General features: G+C 36.8%; 1 protein-coding gene across 1 annotated transcript; it reads left to right on the top strand.

The window, feature by feature from the left end:
• The first annotated feature begins 6358 nt into the window (after positions 1–6358).
• On the top strand, positions 6359–10741 carry LOC108548605 (leucine-rich repeat-containing protein 15). The gene is made up of 2 exons (XM_017901633.1): positions 6359–6750; positions 8552–10741. The coding sequence occupies exon 2, from the start codon at positions 8561–8563 to the stop codon at positions 10457–10459; it is 1899 nt and encodes a 632-aa protein (XP_017757122.1). The 5' UTR covers positions 6359–6750; positions 8552–8560; the 3' UTR covers positions 10460–10741.
• Positions 10742–18517: the final 7776 nt, after the last annotated feature.

Below are 18517 nucleotides of genomic sequence, written 5' to 3'. Positions count from 1 at the left end.
GTGTACGATGCTGGCCGGATGGATTCGCCAGGAATTTATCTTCTTCCCTGTTTGCCCTGGTCGTGAACCAGATAAAAACGAATTTCCAAGTCTATATTACGTGATACATTAACACTATAATACTGTGACATTATAATACAGCGGTGAGATATTTTTGACAGCGTTTCATTATAAATTGTTCTAAACGCTGTCAATTGTAAATTGTTACGTATGGTTTAGCAACTTGGTAGAGCAAAAACGAAATAGCCTTGGGATTTGTTTCTTAATACGATGAAAATAACGATAGTATCATAATGAAGAACGTTTCATGATCGAAGTACACGAGAGTCGTTATCTGTAAGCTACATTGACAGCTTGATCTAATAAAGGCGAAATTACAGTGGACCTTTACTCCTGCAATGTGCAATGACAACGACACGTTAGTGTCACGGTGGAGCATTTCGAAGATCATTTAATATATTAGAGATTGGAAGATTGGGATGTCACGATGACAGTTTGGATGAGAGGTTAAAAGAGACGGCAGATTGAAAGTTATGGGATTTTAGAAAGCTTTCATGGCAATCCGTGTGAAAGTACAGGAGAAGCTTCATGACATAGGAGTGGCTGTTGCATGAAAGTTATTTATCGACATGTAAGTCACATGGGAGCTTGTAACGGGAAAATTCCATCACCTGTCTGGTAATGAGGAGTCATCACTGGTAACCACTGTTTGAATAACGAGCGCGTCTTATCAGGGAGTATAACAGGAATAACATGATTTCTCACAGGAGAAACACGATCTTGGTCACACTACTGTCCAGCTTCCTCTATCTTCCTCTATCTTTCCCTCGAATTCTGTGCAGCACTTCCGAGTACGTGAGCAACGAGTTTGTCAAAGTCTCTCTATTGATATATTGCTTAGAATGTAACAGAATCTGGTAAAAAATTGTTTAGGTATTAAAGAATAGGCGAATTTAAATCAAGGTAATTCTCAGTCGTTCTTGACTACTTTTGCTACGTTGCCATGCAAGATTAGGATTGTCTGTAGTTCGCTTTATCTCCAACAAGCGGGTCCCACAGGATCGACCTAGGTCATGGAACTCTGGCCATGCTCAGTGCCATGTGGGCAACAGGCGTAATTATTTTTCTAAATGCTAAGTACACTTGTCTCTCTTTCAAACATTGCCACTTTCTCAGTTTGTTTTGCTGCAATTATGCAAACTGATTTTTATTTTCTGTAAAATTGAACCATTCCTTATTCCATTGCTTTCTGTGCTCCTATATTACTACGTTGTTACTGTATACTTCATTTTATTATTTTTATTGTGTATCAAAGGATTTCTGTCCGTTAATAAAGTATTATTATTATTATTATTACATACTGAGCGCCATGTGAGTAACAGGCGTAATTATTTTTCTAAATGCTAGGTATACTTGGCCTTTCTTCCAAACATTGTCACTTTCTCAGTTTGAATTGTTGTAATTATAAAAATTGATTTTTATTTTCTGTAAAATTTCATTATTTCTTATTCCATTATTTTCTGCGTTACTATACTACTACGTTGTTACTGTATACTTCATTTTACTATTTTTATTGTATACCAAAGGACTTCTGTCCATTGATTAAGTATTATTATTGTTATTATCATTATTAAAATTGTTCTGTTACACTGTAAGCCATTCCATCGTGGTTTCATGGTGTTTCAGGAACTTAAACAGCCTCACAGGTGTAAAGCAAATTTCACCCAGTGCTGATCAATCACGTTCAAGCTTGTACCCACTAAGTTATCGCTTACTAATAGATCCGAAATTTCAATCAAGTACCCACATTTACAGATTAGAACACTGTATACACAAAGTTGTTCTTCGTAGAACCAACATGCGAACGTTTCAATTGGATTAAGGATCTACCAGAAAGTCAGGGGTTATCCGGTATTAATTATACATGTAATAATTCAAACACGGAGTATCTAATTCATCGAATTGATCGGAATAAATGAGTACGAAGGACAAATTTGGAATTTCAGAACACTTCTAAGACTTCTTTTAATGGAGTTTAACTATATGTTAAGGGTAACTACAAAATCTCCTAAATTTGGAGATATTTAAATTATTTATAGATCTATATATGATCGACAAGTTCGACAACTGATTGGTTTAAATAAATTATTTTAATTGAAGAGTGATTAAATATTGCGTCAGGTTTAAAGAACATTCGAAGAAACTCGAGTTAGAGAATTGGATATATCGAAGAAGTTTTAAGCTAGATTCACGAGATTTAGACCACTTAGGCCTGCGATCCAAAATCTTTGGATCTCTGGACACAACAATAGTAATGATTGTAAAATCAAACGGGTCAACATTTATAAGTTAAAAATCGTCGATATGGATACCTTAACGTGGAAATTATTAATACCGAATTTTATTTTTGACCCTTCAAACGCTGCAAAGGAAGCTATACACGTAAGTTTGAAACACCGTTGAGACTCGCTTGCCATTTTTTAACCATGAAACTGATTGCAAAAAATGCAAAAGCTAACTTATTGGTAATATACTAGTAAAACTGTATAATAACCTGATTCCATTTAACGACGCGTTCCTATGGTGTTTTTATTCCTAATCAAACTATAAACATATCGGAGTGGTTCAATTAAACGTGCCACATAAAACTGAAAACGTACGGGGTTCCTTGGCACGTTCGACTTCGTTTCCATGAACGTACCTGTTAGACACAGATAATGATCTTATGCTTTTACTTTTACAATCGACCATGGTATTTCAAATAAAGATGTCTTGAACCACTCCAGCGTATTTACGGTGCTGGGACTTCATTTTTAACACGTCAACCGTTACGTTAGTTCCTGCAAATCGGCACTGGGCTTTTCCTTTGGATGGCATTTATCTCCAATGATAACTACATGATCACTATCAAATTTGTTAAATAATACTTCACACCAAAATTAATTCGATACTAAACAATATGATTACATCTTTGAAATTAAATTAATTTAAATTTTAAATTCCTTTGCAATTGTCTCACAAAGCGTCGACTTGCCTTTCATTTATGCAAACCTATTTTATATTACTATTATTAATATTGCTGTTGCTGTTGTTGCTTGGTATTGAACAATATGATTACATTTTTTAAATTAAATTAATTTAAGTTTTAAATTCCTTCGCAGGTGTCACAAAAGGTGCCTACTTATTGCCTTTTATTTATGCAAACCTATTTTTTATTGTTGTTGTCGTTGTCGTTGTCGTTGTGAGGTTGAGGTTGTGGTTGCGGCTGGGGTTGCGGCTGTGGTTGCGGCTGCCGTTGGGGCTGCGGTTGGGGTTGCGGTTGAGGTTGACGCTGAGGTTGAGGCTGAGGTTGGGGCGGAGGTTGCGGTTGCGGCTGGTGTTGTGGCTGCGGTTGGGGCTGAGGTTGAGGCTGGTGTTGAGGCTGGTGTTGAGGCTGGAGTTGTTGTTGTTGTCATTACTGTAGATCCTTTTTGATTTATGACCAGCATGAACGGGCTATGCCAAGTTCATGTCAGCGTTTCCATTGTAAGAATTTTCTTACTATTGTCGAGCTCACATGATTAGTTTTTGAATATATGAATATTTCTTATTATTCTTATATAAATTTTTATGCAATCTCTATTCACCGTCCTTTATTTATAGGCACATCTTCCATATTCAGTAGCAATCTGAACGAAAATAAAACTAGTTTCACGCGATAAAGTATCGTTTATGGTTTCTTCTGCGATACTACCCGAGAGATTATGAATAGAATAACTGTCAATAAGGTGCATATGTTAATTCAACCGACACCGTTAGAAGTGCAATTAGAGCTTTAAGAGCGTCAAACCTATATAATTGATACAGATGTAATGTATGTACATATAATGTACGCCAAGAGCAATGACCGGTTCAATAAATAAATAAATTAATAAAGTGAAACTGAGAAAACGTTGCAGCTATTAAATTATCCTTGTCTATTTTCGCTCTCTATATCGTGCTATTACAAACTATACCTAAATATCCTATCACAAATATTTTAGGACCATCTCAACTTTAAAAATCAACCAATAATACCAGAGGGGAGTAATAACAAATAATACCAATAATACAACACTGTATTACCAAAATCGAGGAATAATTCCAAACTCTCGAAATTAAATTCATTTCATTACCCGTATACTGTGAAATTAAATGAATCTGCATGGACAGGAAAGTTTTTAGATCGATAGTTGAACGACTCGGAAAGTTAGACGAGTCTCCGAAGACAGAGAAGATATGATTTATATTCCAATGGAGTCCCAAGAATAGCAACAAGTACTGGATCAATACGCTCGAAAGATGAAGAGAAGTCATTGACATCGTTGCGAATACAGAGTACTTTTCGCTCCGAAGTTTGCAATAAGAAAGACCACTGCATCTTGTCGACCGGAAGCACTGATTGATCAGGAAGTGGTCATTCGCGAAATTCCACTGCGAGTGAACTTTTATCGAGCAGTTTCGCAGCTTTCAAAGTTTCGACCCTTTCTTTTACTCCTATTCAGCAGTCACGCAATTTAAACCTCACATTACGTCCTCCTCTGTTAATTAGCTATTAACGATAACGAGGAATATCTAGGAGAAATATACACTCGACTGAAATTTTTACAATTTTCGCAAATAATTTTACAGATAATTTCAGAGATAATCTAATAATATTCGCAGAATCTCGCTATAAACTTAACATTTTACTTTGCTGCTCGAGAAAAATGGCCCTTTGCACTGTACCGATATTAGTAACGAATTAAAAGATTTCTAGAGAAATGCCTATGCCATTGAAATTTTGATAATTTTTCAAAGCTGATTGAAAATATTTTTCGCAGAGTACAGAGTAATTTTTCTACGCTCAATATTTCGCTCTACTACTCGTTTCGAATTGCCCACGAAAAATGGCTCTTTGCACAGCGTCAAGATCCACACAACGTAGTTTGCTTTAGCCACGATAGAATTCGAGGGAACGTGTAACGCGCTGGAAAAGCACATATTTACAACGAACAATTTTAGACATCGGAAGGCTCGTTTATCGAATCGCTCCACGTAACGACCACAAACAAACATCGATAAAAGAGCAAAAGGAGCTCGCCACGCATGGTATCCTCCTGCGCACGTATCTCTCGGCGAACTTTAAACGCATCTGTATTCTAAACGTTTCCACGGGTGGCTTAAATATTTATGATCTTCACTTTCTGTTCGAACCATTTTCTTACTAAACTGAAAACTATAGTGTCGATTATAAACATAGTTTTGGACCATGGACACCTTTCCTTTAGGTGAGCTACCTGTTCACAGCAGTTTCCAAATTAGAAACATACTAATCTTTCTGGTGTCCTTTTTATTCCTTCATGGATGATTTTTCAATTGGGTTTTAACATTCTTGCATGAAGATGTTTTATATTATTACTTTCCTATTTATCATGTGTTTTGACACTTCTGTGGAGTGGATTATATAGTGTCAGAAATGTAAGCCCAAGAATTTTGAATTATTTAAGTCATAATTATATGAGACTTACCACTGATACGGATAAAAGTAATAGTAAGATGCTAACAGTTTAGTATACTATGCTGATAGTACATTTTATATGAATACAATATCCACACGTGTGAATCATGATTCAAGGTGTATATATTTTCAAATACTCCATTCATTCCTTTTCTCCCAGTTCATCACATACATCTTCACTCTTGTTGTCATTCAACTATGCTTATAGACGAGTAACTTGAGCTTATTTGGTATTCCTACAAGGCAATACAAATTATTTATTCCTTCCAGTGAGTGTTATGGGACTTTATACACTTAGAGCCTTTTCTCGATGTATCGTTTCCCTTATCCATTAATTATTCTTACTCCTTGTTAATTTAATTTGTTCACGCTTAAAATTCTACGTGTATCCTCAATTATGTTATTTAAATATCGTACATTGTACAAATTCTTTCTCAATCTTTGAAGTCTCCTTTCTGAACCTTCCAATTTTTATAAAATTAATTTCACAGTAATTCCATAATTAGACTATTTTACATTGCTGTCATTAAATCTCTTATATAGTTCTCTCGTGAAAATATCCTTGGAAATTATCTCCAGAAGAAATCGCAAAACGAAGAAGAAAGCCAGACCCAAAATCCAAGTCTTAACTACTTGATCTAATCAGTGGATCACCACAGATCCAATCTCCGTTCTCCACCTTATTCCACTCTATCGTGGAACAACGCTCGATGGAAAATCACCAGAAAAGCGACGAAAAGTGGACGGAGACAGCTGATCGAATGGTTCGTGAAAGCCAGAGGAGCCACGGTTCCTCGAATAGATCGAATTAATAATAGACTCCGGTCGATTCAAGGAAGGTCGCGGTGTCTAGCTTCAGTCGACTCCTCTTCCTGTTCCCTGACAGTCGATACGTGACGAGATTTCGCCTCTAATAGCTACCACGGCCAGTTTTAACGAAGTTCCATGAACGTACATTCCTCTTTTTGTCTTCTTCAGCGTCGCCTCCCACTCGAACTGTTCAATCGTCATACGCACAGCGACGTGTGTGCGTGCACGGATCTATGGAACCCTCGAACACACGCAAAATCCACGGGGTATAAAAGCTTGCAAGACCTGTTTTCGCGATTGCCGTGTCCCAAGGAATCCTGTTGCGAGTGTATCTACGTCCAGGGAGTAGACAGACAGGACAGTCCTTTTCGGTCAGCAGATCTACTGTGGTTTCCAGAATTTCGATAGATCGCCGATAGAAGGTAAGCTTATCCCTGTGTTCTTTTCCTCCAAACATCGGTCTTGTGCTTGATAATTCATTCTGCTGTCGTACATACGTATTATTAGCTCCGAGTGGTATCCGTTAGGTGTTTAGGTGTCCGATGTATGCTCGTTTCTTGGAAAATCTTAATTAATCCATACTTTTAATCGACGAAGGCTGAACACTTTATTTTTCCTTCTCCATTTTGCTTCGTACGTAGCTTCTCCTATGGCATGTATTTACAGGATAAGGTATATTAATTATTTTGTTCCAATTATTATAGTAATCGCTTCATAGAATGTTTTGATTATATACTTATGTTGCATTCGGTGTCTCTTATAAGTATTTACTGTGAGAACTCTGTGGTTACGTAGAAGCCGCCATTTTGGTATCGCTGTATTTATTCTGGTGGAAGAGAAGAGCAAATCGAGGGACGAAGATTTTTCAAAGATAGTTTCAAGTTTTCAGATGAAGTGCTTTAGAACCGTTCATAGCTAATTCTTAAGAGTTCAACGACCTGGACTTTCAGCCTTCCGAGATTGTTAAAAATCATAGAGACGTCTTTTAATTTTTGGTAGCATTATCAAGTAATATTTCCAATGGTATGGAATTAAATATAAAAATAGATACGACTAGCAAAGCTATGAAAAATCAAGGTAGAGATCTGAAAGAAGATATGTAACCAACCTTTCTATCTTCGAATATATATATAAAGGTATCGTTGCTTTCATTAAAATTAAGAAGATAACGTCAGACCGTAAAATATCGACTTCAAAAGTTGTCAATAAGAAGAAGATCCATCGTTGGAAAATTTTAATACGTTTAATATTCACAAAAAATTTGTACAACTTCAACTTTATGTCGCCCTTCGACTTAACTTGCCTCTAAACCTCGGAATTACTTGTCAGACGCCAGCGTCCTATCTTGTATCAAAGCTATCCTAATCATTAAAAAGGAAAGATGCTGAAGACAAATAAACGGATCTTCGTAACTTCGATTTCAAGAGGTGGTAAAACCGGTTATGGCATCTGTGATGCAAGTTTTCTTCCACTGTATAAGATGCAAAAGAAGGTTTATGATAATTTTGATAATCCCGATGTGCCTAGCGAATCCATAAAACCGTTCAAAAAGAAGCGTCATTTTTCAAATTTCGAAACGTGTTGACTGTTATCTCCCTTCTCCTTTTCAATGGAAACGTGCACCATAAATTTATGCAGTGCGATAATAACACCGGTACACCAGCGGAAAGATATTTCGCACACTGGTGCAAATGAGTCGCAAACGTGTGAAATAATTTTCCCGTTTTCACGAAAGGAAAGTGGAATTGCAGAGAAATAAGATTTGGTCATGAAGATTTTGTCAATAACGCGTAAATTATATTGTAAATTTAAATTTTGCAAATGTCTAATTTTCTTGCTTCCAACTTTGTCTAACTCTTGCAATTTGTCCTATGAACATTCAGCAAGACGTTCTGCTTGTGTGGATGGCACGAGGGTGCTAATTATCAAGCTTTTCCATTTCACAATTAGCAATCGTGTGACGAAATGTAAAATGAAATTAAAATTCTAGAAGACTCTACCTTATACTATTCCTCGCTTCATATTACGCCAAATTATTTTATCACCTTATTTTACTCAAAAGAGAACAATTCTTTTGAAAAATAATGTTCACAAATTCTTATTCTATCATCCTAATTCTATCATTTACTATATCCCATTCTTAAATAAAAAAGATAGTAACAGTATCATGGAATGTAATGAAACTAAAGTGAATAAACTATAAAATTTCTTTGCTTTTTCCAGGTGATTACGATGTTGTTCCCTTTACTATTCCTGCCCTTAGTGGCAGCCGTTCCACTTAAGTCAACTCGGGACAACTACATCCTGGATCTCGAGAATGGAACTCTGAAGAAAATCCAATTCCGTAACACGCCTATCACCGAGCTGGATCTATCCGGCTTAGGGATTCGACGTATAGAAAAGAATGCTCTGGACAACGTGTCTTCCTTAAAGTCCCTGAACCTGGCCAACAACTCCCTCGAATCCCTTCCGGAGTTCATGTTCTCCAACCTAACGAATTTAGAGTACCTGTCGTTAGCCGAGAACAAACTGAATAGCCTGGAGTACCTGTTCGTCCGTTTGGAGAAGCTTCGAGTGTTAAACATCTCCTGCAATCCTGTGATGCACCTTCGCAGAGGTCACTTGTTCGGCCTGACAAAGGACACTACCATACTGACCGATGGTAACGTGTTCTGGAGCATTAGCACGGGCACCTTCACCAACTCGTTCCTAAAAGACGAGGAGGAATTGAAGAATTTGGAGAAGATGAAAGCCGAGGCAGATGTCGAGCAAATGGACGATAGCACGGAGAAGGAATTGAATGCGGAGCAAGAGAAAGAGGACAATACCTTGAAGGATTGTTCGCCAATCACGAGGAAAGAGATACCGAAAGGTATGAAACTGAAGCTGTGCATGACGAATAACATAATCGTGTCGATGGAACCACTCGAAGGGAAGATAGCAGCGAATAGTAACTGCGCGGAGATACCCGTGAACGAGAAGGAGAAATCCATCAGCCTTCGAGGATTGAACATCAAGGGATTCCATGAGAAGTGGTACCAGTCGCAATACTTCCCAATTATCTCGTTAGACCTGGCAAACAACGAAATCACAGAGATCACGAAGGAACTGCTAAACGATCTGCCAGAAGATCTCATCTACGTGAACCTGATGGGCAACAGAATCAGGGGTATCCATAACCAGGTGATCGAGAATAGGTACCTGAGGATGTTGAATCTCAGGAACAATCTGATAGAGAACGTCGAGGACGATGCTTTAGCCAAAACGAATCTGACTGCACTGTTCATTAATGGAAACCAACTGGACAATCTCTCCTTTGTGTCCAGCTTGCCTAAATCTTTGACAGAGCTGGTGTTAGCAGGCAACCAGATCTCTTCCATCTCTGACGGAGCCTTTTCGAAACTGTCTCGCCTGGTTTACCTAAACCTGGCTAACAATAAGATCACCAAATTGCAGGAGAACGTCTTCAAAGGATTGGATTCCCTTCAAGTGTTGATTATAACCAGGAATAGTCTGACAGAGATCGAACGTCAGGCGTTCAACGATCTGAAGCAACTGACTACGCTGTATCTCCATCGAAATTCGTTGGCAGAGCTGAAGAAGGGAACGTTCTCGGAACTGGAGAGCCTCAAGGATCTGAACTTAGCCTGGAACAAATTCGAGAAGATCACGTCAGACACGTTCTCCGATCTACCGCAAACTTTAGACTTCCTTCATATAGATTTTAACGAGATAAACAGTCTGCAGGAGGCAAGCTTCGTCAATGTTCCCAGATTCACGTTGTCTCTGACAGGGAACAAAATCTCGAGCATTCCGAAGGGAACATTCGAGTTGCCTACTCTCAGAGATTTGCATTTGAACAATAACACTCTGACGACCATCGATGGTGACAGTTACGAGGGACTACCTCAATTGAAACGTCTCTGGTTGAACGAGAATCTGATTACCCAGATATCCAAAGGCTCCTGCAAGAATTTGGGTAGCTTGAACATCTTGGACATCTCGAAGAATCCACTTCAGAAGCTACAAAATGGCGCCCTTTACGGACTAAGTCTGACCAGAGGGAACTTCCTGTACATTTATAACAATCAACTGAAAGAACTGCAGGGTGGAGTGTTCGAGGATATTTAATCGGATGGATGAAGAGGTTTAACGACTCGTGCATTCATTTATCTCCTTTTTATGATTTATGTACGCTTAATATGGAATTAATGAGCTTAGGGTATATTTGTACTTGAATAAAAGGATCTTTTCGTGACTCTGCTTTCAGTATTAGGTGTCTCTCAGACTCGGTAGTTTTGAATGCTTTCCTGAGTATCTCCGATTTCTGGTATCTACGTTAATCAAGTTTGTAATCTTGTATTGCTTTAAATGTCTATAACCGATAGCACGTGTGATATGGATTTCTTTATTGGAATACGAAGATCGTTTATTTAGAGAAAAATAAACGAGTACAAGAATTAGAAAATTTGCGTCGTCTTTTCATTAATCCTATCCTAGATCTTTACCCAATTCTAGATCAAATTCGATTGAAAATTCTTCCAATCTTGTCATTTTTAATCCCTGCAAGATATTATCAAACAAATCCTCGATATTTTTCTGTATTTTAGAAAATGCAGAAATTTAGGTAAAAGAATTGAAGATTCGAATAAATTCGGAAGACTTGAAAATAATAATAAATGGATTATAAAAATTGCAAAAGATTCGATAATAATACATTCAGTCAAGGGGACCTTCGGTAAAATTTTCTGTTGGCGAAACACTTTCCCTTTTTTCACTTTCACAATGTTACATAACGTGAACCACCAAAAAGGGAACACCATAATATCTCGCTCACCTTCAACGACACCACTACAGAAAATATTTAATACGTCATCCAAATACCTTCAAAAAAAGCATCAGCGTGGTAGGTAAATTGCTTTAACCTATTACCTGCTTTTAATTTTTTAAAGGCAGTTATAATGATAATTTTCCTGATGAACAAGCATATCCTTCTATTGCATTTCATAAAGGATATTAAAATGCGTCGAAGCATGAGTTGCAGCCTTGAGGTGAGTTTGAACAGCAAAAAGTTAATCAAATTTCAAGACAGTGTTAGGATGCTACGTGAACTTACTGTCTATGTTATGCTAACAAATTGACTACAAGGTTTTATGAGCTCACCCGGGGAAAAGATGACCCGAATAAGAGCTCATTTGAATAAGAAACTTATGGAAGACAATAAAAACATCATGAGGAAAAACAAAACTAATTTTTACTCCCTACTTATGCAACAAGAATTCATTATTACTTTCCTGGAATACAAAGTAAAAGACAAAAACTTCAATTTCGGAGAATTAAAATAATCCTGCATGAAATCAATGGTTTTTACTTCAATTTTACCTATTACAAGTTTCCTCAACATAACCATAACTACCAACCTATATCATGTACCTAACAGTAAGTATAATCCACATTAATAAGGATGATTAAACAGATACAATAATCACTCTTCTGTCACAATAAAAATTAACATTAATTTTACAAAAATAAGCTACATATTGTGGACCACTACAAAAACAAATATTCTGAAACTGATACCTAGTAACAAAATACAATAATACATATAAGTAACGCTAATTAACAAGATACGATGAAGATAAATAAATAAATACATATAATTAACATATCTATGACGATAAAAATGAATACTAATTTGGTTAAAATAAGCTCAAAATTTGTAACATGTATAGGGAAGAAATTCCACAGCTAATCGTTTCGACAAATTTGGTAGATCCAGTAACATAATACAAAAGCACCACTTGGGTGTTCCACTCCTAACGGGACACCCAGTGCAATGACACCCAATCCAAAGCTAGAAGCACGAAAGCTCCACTTTCGCGGTGTAATCTCGTAACGACACGATCGCGATTAGATTTACAAACAATGGTCTTATGAACGTTGAAAAGCGAACGATAGAAACCGCTAGGCATAATCATAAATCGCGCCTAATTGCATGTAAGTAGCGTCCATAAAGGAGGGTCGGCCTCATTGTCGCGCCTTCTTCGTCTAATGACGATTAAACGTTTTCAAGTTCGGTGCGTGTTCGCACGTGAAAGGCGACCATCCAATGGTAATTTTCATAAACTGGTTGCTCGTTGTTCGCTTTCTCCTCAACGGCGTTCTGTATAAGTACGCGGACAGGCGCATAACGTAAGCCGCATAAAATGATGCTTGCGGTTTACGACCGGCTGGCCTTGACTTTTACGAGAACCTTGGAACCTATGAGGATTTTCTGAAAAATCGACACACTTCGCGACATTTCCGTCGTTTCTCTAAACGATCCTACGGAACTGGACAGGGTCAGAGGCTCACGAGTTTGCCTAATAGCTGCCAATTAACTAGCAATGTTAATTACCTGGCAATGTCAAAATGCCTCTTTTCAGAATGTCTTTTACAGTTCGTTCGCATTGAAACCGTACAGCTGATTGTGGAATAATGGCGACTTTGAAGTGGGAACATAGTTGCTTGCGTGTATTCGTTTCCATCGAGTACTTCAGTCGCAATAATATTAATCTTGTCTTTCCAAAGCCGAAAACTTTCATCCTGGCGCCTTTCGTTACAGCTAGTGCTTAGAGCAGTTATGGTCGTTGTCAGCTCGTAGAGATTGTGGATTCTTAATTAATAGTCGATGAGAGATCCAGGAATGTTGAAGATAGGTAGCTTTCCTCGCCTGTTACTCTTCATTTCCCTCTGTTCCTGAGACTTGTGGAAAAAATTCGTCGACATTCAAGTTTACATATATCCCGTTATTGATTATCTAGGTACACAATAAATAAATCCATTAGAAATATAAGAAGCAACACGTTCCTACCTAGCTACTAATATTCTATACAACCAACATTCTTCTCTTTCTTTTCACATGGGGAAATATTCCAAGGACACCCCAGCCACTTATCCACTATAATCCTCACAGTAAAAATGCTGTAAGTGTCGCAGAAGGACGATAGTATCTTGGCAATTATACGTGTTTCCATTCTTTCATGCTATATATAAACGTGCACAATAAACCAAATCCGACAAACTCATCTACAACTAACTATCGTCCTAACAAGACTGATTCGCAGACTACCAAAATTAACTTACAATAATCCAATAACACGTTCTTCTAAGTAATCTCAGACTGCAACAATAAAACGAGTGCAGATGAAAAGAAAAAGACAGGCGTACGCGACACGAAAGACAAGAAAAATCAGGAAGTACCATTGTATGCTTCGAATCGTTGCTACGATTCCTGATGAATCAACTACAATGCCTTGAAAAGGCCGCCACGAGTCTGTACACGGAAGACAATAGACCCAGACGAGATCGACCCGTAATAAGCCATGCCACGACAATTCTTCCATCTGCCGTTTCGATGGCTGCTCTCAGAAAGGAGAAAAAGGAAGAGGACTTTCGCGAAATGACGGAGGTCGTACTTCAGGGTGTCATTCCCGTCGCCATTTTTCGTGCGCTGACAAAAGAGGGAACGCATTCTCACATACCGGTCGACCCTCGTTCCGTGGCGAAGGTCCCGAGCAATTTCGTGGCACTGACACTGTACACCCGTGTTCTCCACTTCCGGTTTAGCCAACGGTACCTCTTAGGGTTATCGAACGTGCGTCTACCAGGACTACCGTCTGACATCTCTGTGAACACGTACGTTATGGCGCTTCGCATGCGTGTGCGTGTGTGTATGAGGAGTCGAGGAAGATCTTTGGCCGCTCAGTCACAGGTAAAATTCGTCCGGCAAACATTCTAACGTGAGTTATGCAATCGGAAGATGCCATTGACACGTTCAGGCTGTTACACGTACCGTCGTAATAAAATTTGATGGCCACTTTCAGAGCTCTCCACGCTGACGACAGATTTTGGTTCCTCTTCGTTGCTCCGTCACAGACTTTTTCGATTTCGGGTGATCTGACGAGTATCGAAAGCGTTTGGTTTAGTGAATGCGTGGATGAACGATGATGTTCTTTTGGTCGTATAATTGCGGAATTTTTTAATTTTTATTCGAGGAAAATGATTGAAGAACTCCAGCTCGAGATATGGGGTATTTAGGGACGTAATTTAGTCAGGGTACAATTTGTATCTGTTGTAACTTCCGAATTTTAGATAGAATGTAATTTGGACTTTTCTAAACGGTTGTTAATACAAGGTTACCTAGAAATTAATTCTTAATTTAGATGGGAGAGTACCGTTTGCTTTTTTCCGTTGGTTTTTTGAGAGTTACTCGATTTGTTCATTAATCTTCGGAAGGGTTTCAGAATGGACAGTTAAATTGAGGATTGCTGAACGATCAATCACTCGAGGCCACAAAAAAATCAATAACCATTGAAGTTTACAACCAGTGTCGCGAATAACAAATGTCTCGGAGCAATACGGAAAACATCCGATATGTGGATAAATGGAAGCAAAAAGAAGAAAAAGGAACTAAGCTTCGATGCACTTTCTAGTCTCCAGCTGAGATCCATCAATCGTCACGATCTTCGTGATTATCTAAGTGTTTAGCACTGCGATACTTTTCCAAGAAGTTGACTTAATTCTAGTTTACACGCAACAAATGCTCGTTGCTCGAAGCAGAGTACAATTAACTGCAATTCCTTCTTCCTTTTCCAACAATAAACTGCAAGAAATTTGGACATTACAATTACAAAGTTGTTGCCCAAATTAAAAGCGTTAATTAAAATTCTGATCAATGAAGGAGGAAAAAGAAGAAGGATAATACTTAATTAAGGAAAAAATCAAAATTTTCAGTGAAAAGAAAAATAATATAGAAATCAATTTCAATTAAAGAAGGAAGCGATTACAATGAGAAAGAAATTTTTTAAATAAAAATAAAAATACACTGCAACGAAGCAACGCAAAGAAATCACAGTTATAATTAAAAAAAAAAAATACAGTTACACATGCAAATGAATTTTATAAGTATTACTCACGTGTACAGATGAGATTGGAAGAAATTGGGCGGAAGTAAAACGTCGGGAATTAAGTAGGCCACAAAACTCGTCCACAGCAGGGAAAAAAGGAGGATACCATCGAATCTCGAACGAACGTTGCCTGGAGAAAATATGTAACTTCACAGGAGAAAGGTCCAAAAGCTGAGTTCATTGGCCTTCCTCTTCTTCCAAAGGTGAGCATGTGATGACCATAAAACGCGCCTTCAGTGTGCGTAACGCTCCAGACGATTTAATACGATCACCTGAAAGCAAAAAGATAAGTATTTCAGAAAGATAAATATCGAGGATGGAAAGTGGATTTTGGTTCCCGGCCAGAAAGTACTTTCGTGTCGGTACTTTGATGTATAGTGATCGATGCCTCGACGTGACGAGAAAGCTGAAAGGATCCACCACGTTTTCGCATATTTAAACGATATTTTTCGTGTAGACATAATTCTTCTATCTACACGGAAGAAATCGCATAATTCCTTCACGAATTTTTATTCAGCTGCTTACTGCAACAGATCTCGTTTATTACCATTTATCCTTTTACCTATTACCATTTTAATTCCTCCTTCTGATATTAAAAATTAAGTTTCATTAATTTCCATAGGAATTGTTCATATGTTTTCTGCAACTGGATGGATATCCTCTCAGATTCTTGAAATTTTAAGAAATTCGTGTCTTGAAGATTTACAAATTTACAGATTCTCAATCTTTTTTAATGCAATCGTCCTTTGTATAACTGAATTTATGAATAAAAACCCATCTCGGATTTTATACATAATTAAAAATTAAATAGTAACTTTCACGTACAGGCTCGTGAATATATGATTCCATATCCTTCCAAATTTTATAATAATTCATATCTTCAGGTTATCCTTTACCATCGGTTGAATCTCGTGGCTTATTCGCAATAAATAAAGGTCTTAAGTTTCAAAGCTAAGATTACCATAAACCAGATAGACGATAAATAAATCTTAATAAAATATACCGTTTAGTGCACTCTGCCTCGATATGGGTCATTTCGATCCTAGGACATTTTGCTAAGCATCCATTTTACGAGTCTAAGAAGAGAGCCAAATTTTGAAATAATCGTCCAGGTCAACCAAGACCGGTTCCAGGTTGGATTACTCTTTTCAAAACGCCCGATTTCCAACATTTATCTCTCTCTGCCATATTTTTTTCGCTATTCGTATGCATGGTGTACGGACGATGAATAGCTGGTTCCTCGGTGAATAAACAACGCTCACATGATTTCATCTTCTCGCGTGGGCGAGGTAAAAGTTCTTCCGCTGTTTCGTGAATGAAAAACGTTCTATGTCATTCAGGGGAGGCACAATGTGAAATTTGCATAAGATGGAAAATGCGATTAGGAATAGGTCGGCTGAAACGAGACTAAAACGAATATAGTATGCCGATTAGTATGGCGATGATAAGAGTATTAAACAATTACGTGCGTTTGAAAATGTAATAATAAAAATGCAATTACATTTTTAATTCCTGCGATGCAATTTTGAATTAATTTTAGAAAAATAAATTTCTAGTTTCTAAATTGTCTAAATTTATAATTCACTCGATTGAATTGGAATTTAGGACAATTTGAAAAATTATATAATTCTTATATTTAATAGCGTATAATAGGTTAGGTTAAACGAACAATGAAATTTCTAAATAATCTAAAATTAAAATTCATTCATTGAATTGGAATTTAGGACAATTTGGAAAAAAATATAATTTTTATATTTAATAGCGTATAATAGGTTAGGTTAAACGAACAATGAAATTTCTAAATTATCTAAAATTAAAATTCATTCATTGAATTGGAATTTAGGACAATTTGGAAAATAATATAATTTTTATATTTAATAGCGTATAATAGGTTAGGTTAAACGAACAATGAAATTTCTAAATTATCTAAAATTAAAATTCATTCGATTGAATTGGAATTTAGGACAATTTGGAAAATTATATAATTTTTATATTTAATAGCGTATAATAGGTTAGGTTAAACGAAGAAAGAAATTTAATAGTATTAAATTTCTAAATTTTGAATAATATTAACTATTAATACAGTATTGTGTGAAGTAATAATAAAAATGGATTACCTATATATATCGATTTTTCATTGATCGTATTGTAACTGTGAAATTATGAGCTATTAAAAAATAAAAAATTTGTAAACGGAGAAAGTAATAAAAATGATGCGAGAAAAGTGCAGCTTCATTTCAAACGCAACGTAAGAGTATTATAATAGAAAATAATGGGGCAATGATAGAATGGTAATAATTAGAACGATTCTGAGTGTGACTTATAATTTTTTTTTCAAATCGCAAATGAAAAGTTGTCGTCCTTACGTGTAACGCGAAACTGCTTGCAAAACTGTCGCCCGGTATTTCTGTACCAGCAAAACTGGACTCTAGCTTGAATTACACCAGACATCGTGTTGTACGATTTCCGAGATCGTAATGCACGATGAACACCGACCTGATGAAATACACTTCCTACATTTATTTCGAACGATACGATGACGAAATGTCATATACGTTTCATTTGCGAATGTCATTACATCTTTTCCAAACTTCTTTTCAACTGGAGATAATTATCAGTTGCATCGCACTTGCGAAAATTGCTGACTTCAAAACTTCTTTCGAATATATAAGCTTTGATGTTTATAAATTTCACAAGAATCTTTGTAACTAAATATCGTATTCGTACATTTTCAAGAGTCCTAAAATTTCCGAAAGATTTTGGTTAGATAATTTACAATTTAAATTGGCATTTCGACACAGACTAGGTTACTTTGCTAACTAATCGTTATTTGCATGAATAAGAGATGTTGAACATTATGCGTATTTAACCACAAATATTTAATCGAATAAATTTTTATTTAAATCATAATTTAATTAAAGTTGTTTTAAAAACGTATGTAAAAATAGTTTCTACGTATTAGACTCTTATATTACGCAATTTCAACGTACATATATTTCGATACCTTCAAAATGTCGGCGATAATCGATGGAAATTCTTTAACAATTAAACATCGATTTTTGCATAAAACACAAAACTGCAAAGACAGCTCCTCTTGTTTCAGCATGGCACTAACATGAAATTTCACAATTACTTCCGCATTCTTTGATCGTGTACCGTGGTGTAGGATTACAGCGAAAGAAAAATGTGAATTTTACGGTAATTAATCGAAGACAATGAGGGCACAGATACGATCAATCGC

Source organism: Eufriesea mexicana, unplaced genomic scaffold (genome assembly GCF_001483705.2).
Source record: "Eufriesea mexicana isolate 0111107269 unplaced genomic scaffold, ASM148370v2 scaffold1741, whole genome shotgun sequence".
Taxonomy (NCBI): Eukaryota; Metazoa; Arthropoda; class Insecta; order Hymenoptera; family Apidae; genus Eufriesea; species Eufriesea mexicana.
This window is presented reverse-complemented; position numbering and strand designations above follow the sequence as displayed.